The 15099-nt window shown below is 37.6% G+C and overlaps 1 protein-coding gene across 1 annotated transcript in view; it reads left to right on the top strand.

The window, feature by feature from the left end:
- Nucleotides 1–13600, top strand: part of YWHAE (tyrosine 3-monooxygenase/tryptophan 5-monooxygenase activation protein epsilon) — a 57376-nt gene extending 43776 nt beyond the window's left edge. Inside the window, exons 3-6 of the mRNA XM_039252623.1 lie at nucleotides 4521–4627; nucleotides 5354–5560; nucleotides 7621–7757; nucleotides 12639–13600. Coding sequence (XP_039108554.1) covers nucleotides 4521–4627; nucleotides 5354–5560; nucleotides 7621–7757; nucleotides 12639–12691 — 504 coding nt within the window. The 3' untranslated portion in view covers nucleotides 12692–13600. The remainder of the gene's footprint in view (nucleotides 1–4520; nucleotides 4628–5353; nucleotides 5561–7620; nucleotides 7758–12638) is intronic.
- Nucleotides 13601–15099: the final 1499 nt, after the last annotated feature.

Raw genomic sequence — 15099 nt, 5'->3', positions numbered from 1 at the left:
GACTAAGCCACCCAGGCGCCCCGGATATTTTATTTTAGAGTTCAGGGCACCTGGGTGGCTCAGTTGGTTAGGCATCCGACTTCATGCTCAAGTCATGATCTCACAGATTGTGAGTTCGAGCCCTGTGTCAGGCTCTTTGTTGACAGCTCAGAGTCTGGAGCCTGCTTCAGATTCTGTCTCTGTTTCTCTCTGCCCCTCCGCCGCTTGTGCTCTGTCTCTCAAAAATGAACATTAAAAAATTTAAGAAAACTATTAAGTAGTCCCTAACCCACTGTGGGGCTTGAACTCATGACCCTGAACTCATGCTCTTCTGACTGAGCCAGTCACGCGTCCCAGGTTTTGATCATTTTATTATTATTTTTAAAGAAATATTTAACGTTTATCTAGAGAGAGAGAGAGAATCCCAAGCAGGCTCTGCATTTATAATGCAGACCCTGATATGGGACCTGAACTCATGAATGGTGAGATCATGACCTGAGCCAAAAATCAAGAGTCGAACACTTAACTGACTGAGCCACCCAGGTGCCCCTGAACATTTCAGATCACAGTGTAGTACACGTGTTGTATACATGTGTAATATGTTTTATACTTTAATGGAATTGCATATTTTACTTAACCCAGATTAGAGATTGTAGGTCCTACAGGGTTTCAGGACAGAGGTGAAGAACTTTTCTCTGGAAGCTACAGAAAGTGTTCACTTTTGAGTACCATACAAGTAGAGAACTAATTTAATCTTGTTTTTGTTGTAGTTAATTGCAGAATGCTTCATTGAGTGACTTGAAAGTGCCATTCAGGAGATTTTTTTTTTTTTTTTTTTTTAAAGATAGAGACAGCATGAGCAGGGGAGGGTCAGAGAGAGAGGGAGACACAGAATTCACAGACAGGCTCCAGGCTCTAAGCTAGCTGTCAGCACAGAGCCCAATGGGGGGTTTGAACCCACAAACAGATCATGACCTGAGCTGAAGTTGGATGCTCACCCGACTGAGCCACCTAGGTGCCCCATTCAGGACAATTTAACAAGTATTTGTGTGTCTCTTATGTGCCACACAATTTACTAGGTGCTATAGGTGTAAAGATGAGACAGATCTAGGTTACTTTGTGTATGGAGGCTCAGTCTAGTCATATTTTCTTTATAATAGAGGAGAAAATGTTAAGGGCATTGGACATTATTTTTTGAAGTTATTGTTTCAGGTATTATATGTGTATATAAATGGAATTTTTGTTACTGTGAGTTTTGGTCAAAAAAGTACTGTAGCCAAAAGGAAACAACCCACAAAACTAATAGGCAACCAACGGAAAGGGAAAAGATAGTTGCAAATGACATATCAGATAAAGGGTTAATATCCAGAATCTATAAGGAACTCACCAAACTGCACGCCGGAAAAACAAACAACCCAGTGAAGAAATGGGCAGAAGATATGAACAGACACTTCTCCAAAGAGGACATCCAGATGGCCAACAGACACACGAAACGATGCTCAGCGTCCCTCCTCATCAGGGAAATACAAATCAAAACCACACTGAGATACCACCTCATGCCAGTCAGAGTGGCTAAAATGAGCAAATCAGAGAACTCTAGATGCTGGCAAGGATGTGGAGAAACGGGCACCCTCCTACACTGGTGGTGGGAATGTAAACTGGTACAGCCCCTCTGTACCAGTGTGGAGGTTCCTAAGGAAACTAACAATAGAACTCCCCTATGACCCAGGAATAGCACTGCTAGGAATTTACCCAAGGGATACAGAAATGCTGATGTATAGGAGCACATGTACCCCAATGTTCATAGCAACACTCTCAACAATAGCTAAAACATGGAAAAAGCCTGTGTCCATCAACGGACGAATGGATCAAGAAGATGTGGTTTATCTATACCATGGAATACTACATGGCAATGAGAAACAATGAAATCTGGCCATGTGTAGCAACGTGGATGGACTTTGAGGGTGTTATGCTGAGCGAAATAAGTCAGGCAGAGAAGGACAAATATATGTTTGCACGTTTAGGAGGAACTTAACTGAGGAAGAAGGGGGGAAATGGTGGGGGAAGGGGAGAGAGGCAAACCATGAGAGACTCTTGAATGCTGACAAAAACTGAGGACTGATGGATGGGGGGGGAGGGGGGATGGGCATGGAGGAGGGCACTTGTGGGGATGAGCACTGGGTGTTATGTGGAAACTAATTTGACAATAAAGTATTTGTAAAAAAAAAAAAAACAAAAAAAAACACCATAGCCATTGATCTAGGTCAGTGGTTTTCAACCAGAGGTGATTTTGCTGCTCAGAGGGCATTTCGCAGTTTCTGGACATTTTTAGCTGTCACAACTTGGAGGGTTCTTTTGGCATCCACTGGGTAGAGACAGGGATGCTGTTTGCTGAATATCCTGTGCATAGGACAGCCCCCCACAACAAAGAATTATATAGTCCAAAATGTCAGTTAAGGCTGCTACTGAGAAAGTGATCCTTGTGGAAGAGAAAAGCATATAAACACATTCTGAGTACAGTGAGGGAAATTTTAGGAACACTCAAAAAGTAGCATGGGGAGTGAATTGGTAGGGAGAGGGAAAATTTATTATCTCCAGCTTTGTTGGACACTGTTCTTGAGTGGGGAAATATTTATTAATACACGTAATTGTGCACAATAGGGTATTTATTTAAATCACCCTGTAAAGAATAGGTATTATTCTGCTTTATTGATGGCAAAACTAAGGTTCTGAGTAATTTAAGAGGTAGCAAGCTGGTATCATTGTGCCCATTGATGTCAAATATATTGGTACAAAAATATGGATTGTCAGTAGAAAAGTTTGGTGTTCTGGATGATGAAAGGAGAAAGTGAAAAATGCTGAAGTGAGAGAATTCTGTGCTAAATTGTGGGAGTTGGGCTAAGTGGGAAAGACAGCAGGAAGAGAGGTACTGATAAATGGGGGATGATGAAAGATTCAAGAGGCTGAAGGTCTTAAATAAAAGGAGTACAGGAAGTAAAGAAGGAAGTTACAGTGCAGTAGTGAAATACAATTTAAGACTTCTTAGATAAAGCAGCACAGAGATATTGACAAATAGCGTCATGGAGTCGAGATCAAGGAACTGTTGAAAGGAACATGGGTGATAATCCCTTGGTGTGATCCCAGCAATTGGAGAGGAAGCCTGTGAATGTGGTTGAAAGGCCTGTAGAGATCCACTGACAGGTACTGACAAATTAGATCACAGAGGATGAGCTTCCAAAGAAGAGCTCTTTGGAGTAATAGCCAGTCATTTGAGTTAGTGGGGAGCTAAGAGAATTCAGAAATTATTTCTCTTAGACTCACTCCTGCTTGAAAAGCCACAAGGGAGGTAGTTTATTCAGGAAAGAGCTAGTTTAATTTAGGATATGGATGACATTACAGGAGGAGAGAGAGGAGGAGAATTCTTTACAATGGAAACGTGGTTCCAGAGGGCATAAGAAGAACTTGGAAGGGTTCACCAGTGTCCCCATGAATTAACAGAAAATAGAGAGCAGGATATATGTATCTATGTTCAGTGGGGATGTGCATCTTTGGTATGATAAATTGAGATGAGTGGCAATATTTATTTTAGTATACAGATTGTTGGTGCTGTAATTTGACTGTGGATCTCTGCCACTAAAGTGATTGGCTGTTGAGCACACTAAAGGTTAGGAATGTGAGCACTGGGGGCCAACTGCCTGGGTTTGAATTTTTATTCCATCCCTTATAAACCATGACCTTAGGCTTTATAGCCTGTGTATGTTTGCATCCTAGCTTTGTCTCTATTTTAAAGTTTGTTTTAGAGAGAGTACAAGTGGGGGAAGGGCAGAGAGAGAGAGAGGGAGACCCAAATCTCAAGCAGGCTGCAGGCTCCGAGCTGTCAGTGCAGAGCTGGATGTAGGTCTGAGACCCATGAACTGCATGATCATGACCTGAGCTGAAGTTAGATGCTCAATAGACTAAGCCCCCCAGGTGCCCCAAGATTTTAACTTTTATGTAATATCTACACCCAACCTGGGGCTTTAACTTAGAACCCTGAGATTGAGAGTCCCATGCTCCATGGACAGCTAGGTGCTCCTGTGTGTGTGTGTGTGTTTTCCCTTTTCTTTTAAACACTTAACAGCATATAGCAAGAAAGAGGGTGATTTCTATAACTTGGAGACAAATTTCCTCTGCTTTTTAAAAATTTTTTTATTTTTAAGTTTATTTTGTGACACAGATAGCATGTGTGGGAGCGGGGCAGACAGGCAGGGAATCCCAAGCAGGATCTGCACTGTGGCACAGAGCCTGATGTGGAGCTTGAACTCAGGAACCAAGAGACCATGACCCGAGCTGAAACAGAGTTGCTTAACTGACTGAGCCACCCAGGTGCCTTGCTTGTTTTTTTTTTTTTTCTTCTTTCATTTAAATCAAAGAGGGGAAGAAGGTTTGGGGAAAGATGTATATTCTGTCTACTATGGCTCTCTTCCTTAAAACCAGAGGGAGAATGTGTCATAATTTATATAATTTCTTAGACTTAAACAATTTTTGACTTTTTTTTCCAGGTTGAGACTGAGCTAAAATTAATCTGTTGTGACATTCTGGATGTACTGGACAAACACCTCATTCCAGCAGCTAACACTGGCGAGTCCAAGGTTTTCTATTATAAAATGTAGGTTCTATACTAGAAGGGAAAATGTCAGATTAAATGTTAGCTCTCTTAGAATTAACTTTTTTTTTATGTAGGTGTTCAATTTTTATTTAATAATAGTTGTTTAATGTTAGAAGGTTAGTTACATGGGAAGAATGATTTTCAAAACTTAATTTTTTGAGTAATCATTAGCAAATTCACTGTTAATAAACAGTTGTTGCATTTAAGACGGTCAGACTGCTATGAAAGCACTAGGTTTTATTTTACCTAAATAAATTTGTTTTTGTGTGGAATTAGCCTCCAGCTGTTTAGCAATTCATTATTACATAGTTCAATTTTAACATTTTATGTAGAAGTTTCATTTCATGATAAACAAACTGTCATGCCACTTTTTTGGAACCACTTTTCATGTTTAATTGTAGTCACTGATAAATTTGTTGGTTGGTGGTGGTTTTTTTTTTTGTTTGTTTTGTTTTTTTTTTTTTGTTTTTTTTTTTTTTGAGACTTTTCAGTTGATTTCCCTAGGGTTTTACTTCTGTTTGATAATACAAACTGAGGGGGAAAACTAAATAGGCAAGTCAGTCTTTCCTGAAATGGACTTCGTGAAGTTACTGAAGTATACTGTTAATTATTAATATATTTTTGTCACATACTTCATTTTATAGAACTTAGAAAAATTATTAACAGTTTACTTTATTTAAAATGCATTTTTCCTAATTATGTTTGTTTTGTTTTGTTTTGTTTTAGGAAAGGGGACTACCACAGGTATCTGGCTGAATTCGCCACAGGAAATGACAGGAAGGAGGCTGCGGAGAACAGCCTAGTGGCTTATAAGGCTGCTAGTGATATTGCAATGACAGAACTTCCACCAACGCATCCTATTCGCTTAGGTCTTGCTCTCAATTTCTCCGTATTCTACTATGAAATCCTTAATTCCCCTGACCGTGCCTGCAGGTAAGTCATGGAAGAGAAAGAAAAGCTCTCCCTCTGTAAGTGGAAAAGTTACAAAGGACAGTTACTTCTCTTTGGTTTCCTGGGACTGCCTTTGTAGCCTTGGCTATGTAATAAAGACTTCTTTTGACTCTTAATGAAATTGCTTTGGATGACTTAGGACAGACCTTAGTTTGTTAGGATAGCAGTTTGGATGTTGATGGGGAAGATTTTTGTTGGTAGGTTGAAAAGAATTTTTAACTTGTTTAGTGATAGAGTGGAATGAGAGGAATTGTAATGTAAATATTTCAGTGTTTTTATATTAGCTTTTGGTCCTTGTAGGCATGTTTTAAAATATAGTTATGCTCTTAGTTGTACATATTTCATATTTTCTATTTTAATATGAATAGTTCTCCATCCTTGTATGTTAATTTGCCCAGTTATATTTGATTGTTCCCAATTTTTTCCCCTAAACTTATTTATTTTGAGAGAGACTGAGTGGGGGAGGAGCAGTGATGGGGAGAGAGAGAATCCTTAGCAGGCTCCATAGTGTGAGTGTTGGTGGAGCCTGATGTGGGGCTTAAACTCATGAACTGTAAGATCATTATCTGAGCTGAAACTAAGAGTTGATGCTCAACCAGCTGAGCCACCCAGGCACCCCACATTTGTTGGAAGATAGAAATTTAAAGGATATCTTCATGTACATAGCTTTTTACTTGTAAACGTTATTACAAAATATAACAGGAAGTTTATCATTGTAACCTTATATTGGTGTGTATAATTGGATGGCATTAAGTACACCCACAATATGGTGTAACTGTCACTACTATTTCCAAAACTTTGTCACCTAAAACAAACTCTAACCACTGATTCTCCATATCCCCCCACTACTGCCCCTTGACAATGTCTGCTTTCTGTCTTTGTGAATTTGCCTATTTTAGGTACCTCATTATTTGTTGTTTGTAACTTAGGGTATTCTTGAGTATGTAGGAATGAGATATTCCATGAAAGGAGAGATTTTTCTGATGTGAGGTGGATTCATTTAAATGCAGGTCATTATTCATCTAAAAACATTCTAAATGCCTAGTTGAATTTGTCCAAACAAATACAGGTTTTAATGAAGAAGTCCCAACTGTCTGTTCAGCTAATAGTATTGCTTGGGTCTTTCATTGTCATTCTCTAGTTTAGCCTGTCCCACATATCACTATGATTTAAGTCTTTTCCATGCCTTTACCCTTACGTGTTTGCTTTAGTCTTAAGTGTGCGTTCATGGTCTTTTTCTACCCTTGAAGATGAGTTCACATTTGTCTTCCCAACCCCATTTGCTCATCCTCTAGGGTTTTCGAAGCACTTTCTCCAGAATAGCATTCTTCTTTTGTAGTGGTTTATGTGTCAGCCCTGTATTCGTAGATGTTTTAAGTTCATTGTGGACTGAGATTATCTCTTTCCTCTCTTCTGTTTCTCCACCAGTGTCCTGCTTTTATTGGTACACATTATATACCATGCTCAGTAAATGTTGATTTTGTTTCTTTTAAATTGCAGCAAATGGTTTATCACATTTCTGTGGGTTCTATACTACTGCCTTTTTTTTTTTTTTTTTGCTTCTGTTAACATTAAATTCTGTGAGATACTGTCGGTAAGTGAGCTCTTGACTAGAACTTGATAATACCTTTATGTTGTATATATTTAGGCTCTGGTTTAGGATAGAATTTGGTCTGTGTATTCTGTTCACTGATAGGCTTGTTAAGCATAGTAAGAAGTAGTGCTCAAAGGCCACGTGGTTGGCTTGGATGGTAGAGAAGGTGATTTGGTCCCTCGGCGTCCAAAGTTTAGCCCCACATTGAGAAGAGAGTAGGTTTTAAAAAAAAGTAGTGCTCCAAAAATTTTACTACCTCCAAATTTGTTAGATTACAAAATTAATTAGAAAGTTTTTATCAGTTATACTTGCTTTTCCCTTTATTTCAGTATTTAAACCCAGGTTTCTCAGTCACTATTATATACTGTGGGATAACTGAAGAAAAAGATTGGTTTCTAATTCTGTTTTTGGGCTTATTTTTGTAATACATTTATGTAAATACTTTTAGGTTGGCAAAAGCAGCTTTTGATGATGCAATTGCAGAACTGGATACGCTGAGTGAAGAAAGCTATAAGGACTCTACACTTATCATGCAGTTGTTACGTGATAATCTGACACTATGGACTTCAGACATGCAGGGTGATGGTAAGGAAACTTGGAAGTTAAGTGTGTCTTTTTGAGTTGTTGGGTCTTTTTGCTCTTAGAAATTTCTTGGCATTTCTTCACATTAAGCTGCAGTTTAGACTCACAGCCTATTCTCCAAACTACCAAATTTTAATTCTTGCCTTTATAGCAAATGATTTCAAAGTACAGTTTTCCAGTTTGGGTTGTATGATGATAATGTAAAAGACTTATTTGGAAAAGGGGATCTTTTTTTATATTCAAAGATTTAAAAGTTTTGCCTTTATCTAATAATGTTCCCTAATTTATCTCACTGTTACGGAAGATGGAGGGAGGAAGCAGTTCATTTTCTCTTCCTCAGATTCAGTTTTAGGGATTGAAGATTAATTGTATTTGAATGTCCTGATCACTGCTTTGGCCGACTAGTATCCTCAGGTTAAAACTAGATGGTGTCAGTATGTATGAAGCGTCTTCTCTGTGTGGAAGCAAATGGAACATCCTGTCCTGTTCTTAGTCCTTATTTAAGATGTCTGGTTTATTCTGTGTTTGTTTTAATTTTCAGTTGTAAATAGTATTTTGCAAAATTTAATCCTGTGATTGGGGCAGGGGGATAATATTCTAAATGTCCAAATTTGTAATGTTGATTTTAAAGGAGGTTTCATTCTGCTTATTCCAAAGAATCAATTTTATCCATGATAGATCACTGAAGAGTTGGGGAGAAGAGGGCACAGGGTGCAAAAACTAGTGTGGCATAACCATTTAATTAGATAATTTTACAGTTGGTGGTGGTGGTATGGAAAGTAGAAACAAAAAGTTTGTCAATATTAGCTGCAGATCTTATAAGAGTATATGATCCAAAATGAAGCATATATGTTGCATTGTGAGAGGCTCAGTGTAGTCCTTTGGTCATGCCAGCATGCTGTACTGTCTTTGGAAGCATTATATTTCTTAAAAGTGCCTCTAAAAATGGGTTTTCAGGGCATGTATGTTGTAAGTGTTCTTACTATGGAAGGATAGAGTGAGATTTTAGACTTACTTAGGTACTAAAGTGAGAGGTGACTCAGCTTTAAAGCTCACTAGCTCTATGAAATATTTGGATATTTAAGTAGGGTTGGGTTAAGATAGTGTGGCAAACGTGACCTGCTTGCACACTTTTCCAACAAAGCCTGGCAGAGCCACAAATTACTTTTTAACACAGCACTTTAGGCAACTGCTTCCAGGTTGTGGGACTCAAAACCAGTTTACCATATCTGAAGTAATGACTTGAGGTTCCTTCCAGCTTTAAAATTCTGTTGTATTTTAAACAATAACTACTCAGAAGAATGACCAAACAGCTGTGGACTCTTCACAGTCACCCTCAGCTCAGAGAAGACTAGTATCTCTGCCTGTTCAAACAGGGGATCCCTCAAGGGGATAAAGGGAAAACATGTGGAGAGTTTGGTAAGCGGTATTGACCCAAGTAAGGTATATACACCTCTGACCTCTGGGGACATTTTTCTGAGGTTGAAAATAACAAGGTGACCTAGGTTGAAACATTGCCTTTTTTTTTTTTTTTTTTTTTAAAGACATTTTATGCCAGCTTTTATAACTAAGCTTGCTAGATTATAAAATTAAAGCTTATAGGGCGCCTGGGTGGCTTAGTCGGTTAAGCGTCCGACTTTCGCTTAGGTCATGATCTCGCGGTTTGTGGGTTCGAGCCCCGTGTCGGGCTCTGTGCTGACTGCCAGCTCAGAGCCTGGAGCCTGTTTCAGTCTGTGACTCCCTCTCTCTCTGACCCTCCCCTGTTCACGCTGTCTCTCTCTCTCTCTCTCTCTCCTAGAAATAAATAAAAATACTAAAAAAAAAAAAAAAAAATTAAAGCTTATATTTTCTTAAAAAAAATTTTTTTTAAACTTTAATTGTTTTGAGAGAGAGAGCGCGTGCGCAAGCAGGGGAGAGGCAGAGAGAGAATCCCAAGCAGGCTCCGCGCTGATAGCGTGGGGCCTGATGCAAGGCTTGCACCCACAAACCATGAGGTTGTGTGTGACCTGAGGCAAAACCAAGAATCAGATACTTAGCCGACTGAGCCACCCAGGCGCCCCTAAAGTTTATATTTTCTAATACCACTGTTCTTTATCATTGATAACCAATAATTGATTAATTAAAGTAAACTATATGTTCTGTTCCATTTTTATACAAAACCAAAGATACTCTTTTTCTTGGTTATCAAGCCTTTTTTGAAATAGATCCCTTTACAATCGGATATTTTCTTGAAACTAATTACTTTTCATATTCATAGTTGCAAAGGTTCTTTATAAGATGTTTTATTACATTTCAGCATAGAATTCTCTTTAATCCTAAAATGGTTTTATGTAAATTTAGTTAAACCCAGTTGCTTCAATTCTTACCACTTTTTACATTGAGCAGTTGATTAAAATTTAGTTGTAACAGATGAATTTTCATTAAAGACAATATTTGAAATGATGAAACATGATAGTTTAACAGAAAAAATTCCAGTAGTCTCATGACTTTGTAGTAAAATTAACAAATTATCTGAATTTACAAATTGTTGTGAGCACTAGTAATTTATTTGCCATTTGCCTAAAAGGTATAGTATTACATGTTTTATTAAATTGGTTTTGTGACTTACAATCCATGCAGAATTGCAGTCATGGAATTGGCAGTTTTCCAAGATGTTGGACTTAGTTGACCATAATTTAGATTGTTTTCTCCTTTTTAATTTTATTATGAAGGAAGAACTATGTCATTCACAAGCTTTTACTGAGACGTTTTTATACTTTTTAAACTGTGGGATGTGTTAACTTCTGTCTGTGTTGGAACATCTTTATAAACCTATCACTTTGTCTCATTAAGTGGTTTCAGTCCTTTTAATCTCTGTTCAGAGGACTATTTCATACGCAAGTCTGTAGAAAAAAGTGTGTGTTCTCTACCTATTCTCCTCTTCCCTCAAAATCAAGAAACAGTGGGCAAAGAAATACATATCCAAAGAAACCTTTTTTCCCCCTTCTGTATACCTTTTAAGAGGATATTATTTCATCTTTTTAAGGGTAAAAGGGACAGATACTTTGTAGAATGAAGTTTATACAAAGTTAAAAAGACCAAAATCTGATTCCCCTGAATCATTGATGTTTTCTTTTGTCCTGCTATCTTGGTTTATTTTTCTTGTAATGTTGCTTTCATATGATTGTTCTCCCTCCCTTTCTCCTTACAATATAGATTCCTAAAGGAAAATCCAACTCTTCTTTTCCTAAAAACTCTACTTTGTAAGTCATTATCATGGCACAGCAAATTCTGCTTTTTAGTTTTGGTTCTTCACTAATCATGCCTGCATATATTACCATCCTTTTGCTTACAAAACTGCCTGTTGTTCTACATTCTAGGATGTGAAACCTTCTAAGACATTTATGATCTGCTACCTTTGTCTACCTCTGGTTGGGTGTGACTCATCTGACAATATTCGATGCCAAAGTTACTTGGAACTCTTGGCAAACCTAATGGTTGCTTATAAGTGAATTAGAGTGTGCTCTGTTGTTGTATGTTAACATTATTTTGGCAGTGTATTGCTGTTAAAAATGAGCGTGAATGTTCTATCATTTCTAAGTTTGAATACATTATTTTGGGAACAATTGGGTGGTCCATCATTTCTTTCCTCAGTAAATGGGTTTTTTGGTCATTCTTTGCATGTCTTTTTCTATATGAGTCAAATCTTTATGTACTTTAAGTACTTTTTAAGACTTCCATATCAATGTCAAACATTTCTGTCAAAGAAGAAAATTTTAAATGTCTGAAACTACGTTCACCTAATCTTTGTTGCTGTGACAGCATTTATTTATCATATCAAGATCTTTCAGACTATTTAAAAACACTATTTAGGGTAAATAGTTTATGTTGGTAGGCAGCCAGTTTTAGTGTCATTTATCCATCCTAATTAAGTAATTTAGCAAACTGTGTGTGAACGGATGGATTGTCTGAACTGTAATGATTATTGGATTAGTTGTTATTTTTTTCTGTTGAAATTGGATTCAAACTAGTATCTACATAGGAATTGTTGTGGTTTGTTAAAGCCCAAAAGACTGTAACTTCTACCTGTTTTATTTTTTTTTCTTTTAGCAAAAACTTGCATGCTCTCTTTAGTATGGCTGTGACTTATTTAATGCTTATTAATAGGTAGATGATTCTCCAGTGACTAGGCTGGCTTTCTATTGCATGTCATAGTGCATTTGAAACTACTCAGGCCGATCATCATGTTGTAAGGGGAAAGTAAAATGGCATGAGACAACTGGTCCAAATGCCCTTCTTTAATAACCTCAGTGGTCCGGTTTACTTTGAGCATGCTGTTTCACTTTGGAGTAAGGAATTTGGTTTATGGTTTGGTGTGACTAGCTAAGATACAAAATGTAAAATACTTCAAAAAGCAAAAACTCTCCCTCTAAAACTGTAGAACTCCTTTGGAGCATTTCACTGCTCAGCTCTCTTCATTGAAGCATTTCTCTTGGAGCTTGTGGTGGGTAGATTTTATAAAACAAAACTATAAAGTACTCTTGAGTCTCTTGAAGAGGTGAGGTTATTGAGAAAGAGTATTTTGACCCAAGATATACATGAAAGCTTGAAAATCATTTAATATGGTTACTTTGGCTGTCTACTTTTAAGAGCTTATTTAGCATAAAACTAGTTTTATTGTGCATCAGTTTTTTCATCCTGTTGACCATTTAGGACCTTGATCCAGCAGCACCTCTTGGCTTAGGCATCTCAGGTGTCAAGGGTGGTAGAAGTCCTTTGCCTGTCTGTGGTTAATACCAGTTGTAGCAAATATATAAGGAGTCTTTATGCTTGGAATGATAATCTTTGTGACCACAACAACCTGATTTAGTCAGTATGCAATAATTAACTCATTCTTCTTTGTAGGTGAAGAGCAGAATAAAGAAGCGCTGCAGGATGTGGAAGATGAAAATCAGTGAGACATAAAAGCCAACAAGAGAAACCATCTCTGACCACCCCATTCCTTCCCATCCCACCCCCATTGGAAATTCCCCCATTGTCACTGAGAACCACCAAATCTGACTTTTACATTTGGTCTCAGAATTTAGGTTCCTGCCCTGTTGGTTTTTTTTTTTTTTTTTTTTTTTTTAAACAGTTTTCAAAAGTTCTTAAAGGCAAGAGTGAATTTCTGTGGATTTTACTGGTCCCAGCTTTTAGGTTCTTTAAGACACTAACAGGACTGCATAGAGGCTTTTTCAGCATTACTGTATTGTCTCCTGCCAGATGGGGCAAGATCACCATTAGAAATGGAAATGACATTCGAAAGCCATTAGACTTATAGGTGACGCAAGCATCTAAGAGAGAGGTTAATCACACTATAGAGGCATTGTGGTATTATTTTTCCTTTTTCTAATTGTTTAAATCGAATTTTATACCAATGTTTAAAATTAATTGGTTGTTAGCTTGAGGTGGTAAAAAGTTGTTCGGAGAGTTGTTGTAATGGTTTTGCTGTAAAAGTGTTTCAAACTCTGCTGAAATGTTGCTGAAAAGCATGGTGCTGGTAACAGTTCAACAATCCGTGGCTGCTCATTCTTGCCTACTTTTACTCTCCCTCTACAGCAGGTTAGCATTGAAGGTGGTATGGAAAAGCCTGCATGCGTGTTCAATTCTTTGTTTCTTCTCCTTCCCTCTCCCCCTGGGCCCCCCCCTTCCCTACTTCGCTCGCTCAACCTCTTTTGTTCAGTATGTGTAACTTGAAGCTAATTTGTACTACTGGATATCTGACTGGAGCCACAGATACAGAATCTGTATTGTTCTTACTGAAACACAGCATGGAATTAACATTAAACTTAAATAAAACAAACCTAAATTAAAAATGCCAAATATTATTGCGCCTCCATCCTTTATCTTTCTGAAATAAAATCTCTAGTCCAAACAGATTTACAGTATTGTTTTCCTGAATGTGGAAAGATCCCCCTCCCCCACTTTTTTTTGTAAATCACTTGTGTTTCCCCAAAGATGATGCGTATTTTTTAGAAAAAGTTTTTTTTGTTTTGTTTTTTTTTAACACTTGTAACCTGGTGAAGAACACTAAGAACACCAACCAAATGACTTCATTACTGTCCTCTCAACCAGGTAGCAACATGGTATTTAATTATAAAAGTATAATTCATACTAAAGGTAAAATTATGGATTGTTTTCTAGTGTGGAATTTTGGGTTATACAACCAAATAAGACTATGTGAAAGTAATCCTCTTTACTTAGTCTGAAGTAAAATTACCGTAACCCCTGCTACCACCTCCAAAGGTCAGTGGCAGAAGCAGAAAAGAATACTTTCATTCTCTGTAGTACATGTACATGTGGCAGAACTGTGTAGCCATCCCTCTTACTGTAAATAACTTTTTCAAAAAAGTCTATACATTAGTGTGTATAGGTATTTAGCTAATGCAGATCATTCTTTATTCAGCATTTAGATCTAATTTGAATGACAGTGTGACATGGATGTACTCCTAATTTCTTTTTTTAACCAATTGATTGCTTTTGGACATTCAGATTGTTTCCAGCCTTGCTGTTTATAAATGGTGCTGCATTAAAGTTCTTTGTAACTGTCTCCACTTAAATATTTGCATGTGTATTTGTAGGATACATTTCTAGATTTCCTGTGTCCGAGAACATAACTTTTCAACTGGTAAATATTACCCATTTCCCTCCAAAGGGAACGTTCCATTTTATAGCCCCCCTCTTTGCTGTCAGCAGTGTATGAGAGACAATATCAGCTCCATCATCACATTTGACTCATCGCTGCTAAATGAGGTGTTGACACCAAAAGTACATATATCCTGACTTAGTGAATCTTTAGTAGTGAGGATTTAGGAAGTTTTTATCTTAGGCGAAAATAGATGTGTGTTCCCATAATTAAGCAGTTAGGATTTTTGTATAATGCTCCTCCATTAGATAGTTGGAGTTATGCCCAAGAGATTTTCAGGTTGATATTTCTGCTTTTCCAGCAGTAAAGTGGCCATATGCCTGATCTAGGTTAAAATGGAAGGAATTCATAAAATGGAAGAATTCATAAAATTCTATTAAAGATTTTTAAGTATTCTAATGTTTGTTTATTTTTGACAGACGGCACAAGCAGGGGAGGGGCAGAGAGAGGGAGGGAGACACAGAATCTGAAGGAGGCTCCAGGCTCTGAGTTATCAGCACAGAGCCCGATGCAGGGCTTGAACTCATGAACTGTAAGATCATGACCTGAGCTGAAGTTTGATATTTAACTGACCGAGCCACCCAGGTACCCCTCTCTATTACAGATTTTTAAAGATTTGGCATTCAGGGTTTTGTAGTCTGCTTCCATACTAAACATGAATGCACAAATGCCTGGACTTGA

Source organism: Hyaena hyaena, unplaced genomic scaffold, assembly GCF_003009895.1.
Source record: "Hyaena hyaena isolate Hyena2069 unplaced genomic scaffold, ASM300989v1 scaffold_10, whole genome shotgun sequence".
NCBI lineage: Eukaryota > Metazoa > Chordata > Mammalia > Carnivora > Hyaenidae > Hyaena > Hyaena hyaena.
The sequence above is the reverse complement of the archived record's forward strand: the minus strand, read 5'-3'. Positions and strand labels throughout refer to the sequence as shown.